We start from the raw sequence: 3,102 nt of genomic DNA, 5'->3' as shown, positions 1-3,102 counted from the left end.
TCCGGAAATGCCAGGAAACTAAGAGATACATGATACTACAAAGACTGTTAAGGTACCGGAAACTTATCTGGATGAAAGAAAAATATCCGCACGGGAGATCACGTACGCCAAGCGTTCAAGGATACACGCCTGTCTGCTCACCACCGCCGGTCCCTCGCTCCATTTGGTCCATAAATGCCTTCACATTTTCCCCCTCAACAGCCCAGCCCAAACATCCACGCCCGTCTGCGTCTGTTTGACAACGATGAATCCTGGCCTGGCCTGTCCTCGGCATTGCGCCTCCTAGTCCGAATCACTGCTTGATTCGTCTTCGTCTTCCCACTCCTCGTTCTCGTCCTCTGTAATCCTCTGCACCCGTCCTGCTGCGCCGTCCTCCGGTCCCCGCACAGCGCATTGTTCCATCCAAGAGCTCGTACTTATTGTTGCCCCGGCCTCGCGAGCGGCATCCTGCAGCTGCTGCAAGTAGTAGTCCCTGCCTTTGTAGCTCCATCGCGTCACCCATTTTGTGCGCTGAGCGGTTGTAAGCGGGATAGTCTTGTCGTCCTGGCTGATGCATGTCGGTGCAGAGAGGATCTCTCCAACGGTAAGATTGTAGTAAGTGTCACGTGGCGGCTTGATCACTACAGTGACCTTTGATGGACCCATACGAGGCTGCACTAGGATGCGTTCCTCCAGTATGCCGCCAATCAGGCCCATCGTGGCATCCTCAGTCTCACAGTCGATCCACAACTCAGGAACGTGAGGGCTGTTCATCTCGGTGAGCGCGGCTTCCAGTTGGGCGAGTAGCAAAGATATGCCAGTGTCACCAATATTTGGACATACAAAAGTGACCGTTTCAATACGTATGCCGGTGTTGCTACTAGTGATGTGCGGGCCCGGCTTGGGCTCAAAGCCCGGGCTTGGGCTCGGCTTAGGAGGGCCAGGGCCTGAGACGAGGACAAGCCCGGCCCTGAGCCCTGAGAGCAGGCCAGGTCAGGCCCGGCTCGGGCTTAAGCCCTGGGCTTGTAACGTGTCGAAGGGCCTCTGGTACTGTTGGGACCCCGTAGACCCTTCATCGCTCGAGATACCTTTCTCGCTCTGTACACCCAAATAGTCTGAATCTTGCCTGCTCAAACTCGAGTATATCATACAATAGAAGCTTCATTGATGTACAAACCAACCTACATAGAGCCTACATTACTGGGTACTGGCGGTGGTGGTGGCAGGTGACTCAGTAGATAAATTCTCATAGATGTCGTCGTCGTCCTCCAATATCTCATCCCATGAGTGCTCACCACCTTCCTTCGACTCGTCACCCTCTACCAGCTCACCATCATTGGTAGTAGTGTCAACACTGTCATCTGCCGCATCCAAAAGTGACTCATCTTCTTGCGCCGAACAAGGGCCATGTTCTTTGAACAGCAGGTCACGCTGGATGGCGCACTTGAGGCATTGCAAGCCCTCGACAATATCACCCTTGAGACAGTTACGGCGTTTGCTGATAGTTATGCCACCCTGCGAGAAGGCACGTTCACTTGAGACTAGTGATGTGCGGGCCCGGCTTGGGCTCAAAGCCCGGGCTTGGGCTTGTGGCAACGTCGAGCCGAGCCCTGAGCCCGAGCCGAGCCCGAGCCCGGCCCAAGCCGCAGGCTTAAGCCCGGGCTTGCTCACAGTACAATGGATATTCTGGTGCTATGAAAAGGGAGTATGTTTGGATGTAGTAGATTATTGCTGCATGTACTCACTGAATTCAGCCTCCAGAAGACGTACACTTGCAGAATAAGTCGAGTTGCAATGAAGCCCACGAGTGCGCGCCTATGGCAGACACCAGACGGTGATGCACAGTCGTGCTCGGCAGGAACCGTCGAGTCTAGAATATCCATATCATGTCTGGTATGTACATATTAGATATCTCTCACCTTATTCTGAACTCAGGGGACAGTAACAGAGCCAGTGCACCCAAGCCTGGGCTTTCGGGCCGGGCTTGGGCTTGACTACGCTCCGAGCCCGGCCTTGAGCCCACTGCCAGGCTTGGCTCGGGTCAGGCTTTTTGGGCCGGGCTTGGCGGGCTCGCAGGCTTTGAGGCCTGGCCCGCACATCACTACTTGAGACCGACGTTGCCATTATAGGAAGGTAGTCCAACGCAAGCGAAGCCCACGTAGGATACCGGTATGCATTCCGCTGTCAAGAGCAATGAGTAAAGACTTGTTTCGCATTCGAAAATTTGAGACATACCCCCCACCACTGCACATGAGAGACGCCCGGAGGGATATCTTCTCTTGTCTGAAGATAACGACGATACTCTGCATACCATGGCTTGCTTGCACTTGTACTGTCCGAACCTAGCTGCGTCTCGTCGTCATCTGACTCGTTGTCCGAGAGAACGCGCTTGCTCGTCTGCGGCTTGAGAGAGGCGCCGGGCTTGGAAGATGTGGCCGTTGCAGCTGACTGCATTGAAGCAGCGTTAAGCTTCGTGTAGCGTTCACTAAACTGCTACAAATGTAAGCGAAAATGATCTTGTCAAGCATATAAGCAACTCACGACTTGTTCCATTAATGCTTCGGCCTCCTTCTGAAGGCCAACATCCCAATGCTTCTCGAAATGAGAACCTTTGGCGTCAGGTGCGAGATCTGCGTTAGAGACACACATTAGTCATGAATGCACAAAGTGCTACCCAATGAGAATACGTACACATTGAGATGATGTAAGCCTTCGAGTCACCCATCTTGTCGTAGTACTCCACAATCTTGTCTGCACCCGCATGCAGTGCATTGGAGAAGTGAGAGTAGCGATCCTTTGCGGCACGTGTGGACCATGCCTTGTGCAAGCCTTCGAGAGCTGGAATGGCATACTGCAGGCACGGGTGAGTTTCAGATGAAAACGCATGCTGGCGTTCATCAGCATGCTGTAGTTCAAGATGTTAGCGGCGTACAATGACCAGTGCAAATAACCTTACTGCGAGCAGCTGCGTGAACAGATCCGCACGCTCCCACTCGTCGCTTGTCAGCCGCAGCGCCTCTAGCTTGCGCCGCTTTGTTTTGTCCTTCTCATCACGGGCTATAGCTGTTACAAAGTTGTCGACATGCTATTATGAGCAATGTCAGCACAGTGAAGTACGAAGAG

General features: G+C 53.4%; 1 protein-coding gene across 1 annotated transcript; it reads right to left on the bottom strand.

Annotated features, from left to right (window-relative positions):
• Positions 1-282: 282 nt before the first annotated feature.
• On the bottom strand, positions 283-3,064 carry PHACADRAFT_202009 (uncharacterized protein; the record flags this gene model as incomplete). Its single annotated transcript, XM_007402281.1, has 7 exons — positions 283-956; positions 1,188-1,494; positions 2,077-2,160; positions 2,215-2,469; positions 2,521-2,609; positions 2,671-2,884; positions 2,936-3,064. Coding segments are annotated over 7 exons (1,752 nt in total), but the record flags the coding sequence as incomplete, so codon positions are not given.
• Positions 3,065-3,102: the final 38 nt, after the last annotated feature.

The sequence above is a fragment of the Phanerochaete carnosa genome, assembly GCF_000300595.1.
Source record: "Phanerochaete carnosa HHB-10118-sp unplaced genomic scaffold PHACAscaffold_82, whole genome shotgun sequence".
In the NCBI taxonomy this organism is placed as follows: Eukaryota; Fungi; Basidiomycota; class Agaricomycetes; order Polyporales; family Phanerochaetaceae; genus Phanerochaete; species Phanerochaete carnosa.
The sequence above is the reverse complement of the archived record's forward strand: the minus strand, read 5'-3'. Positions and strand labels throughout refer to the sequence as shown.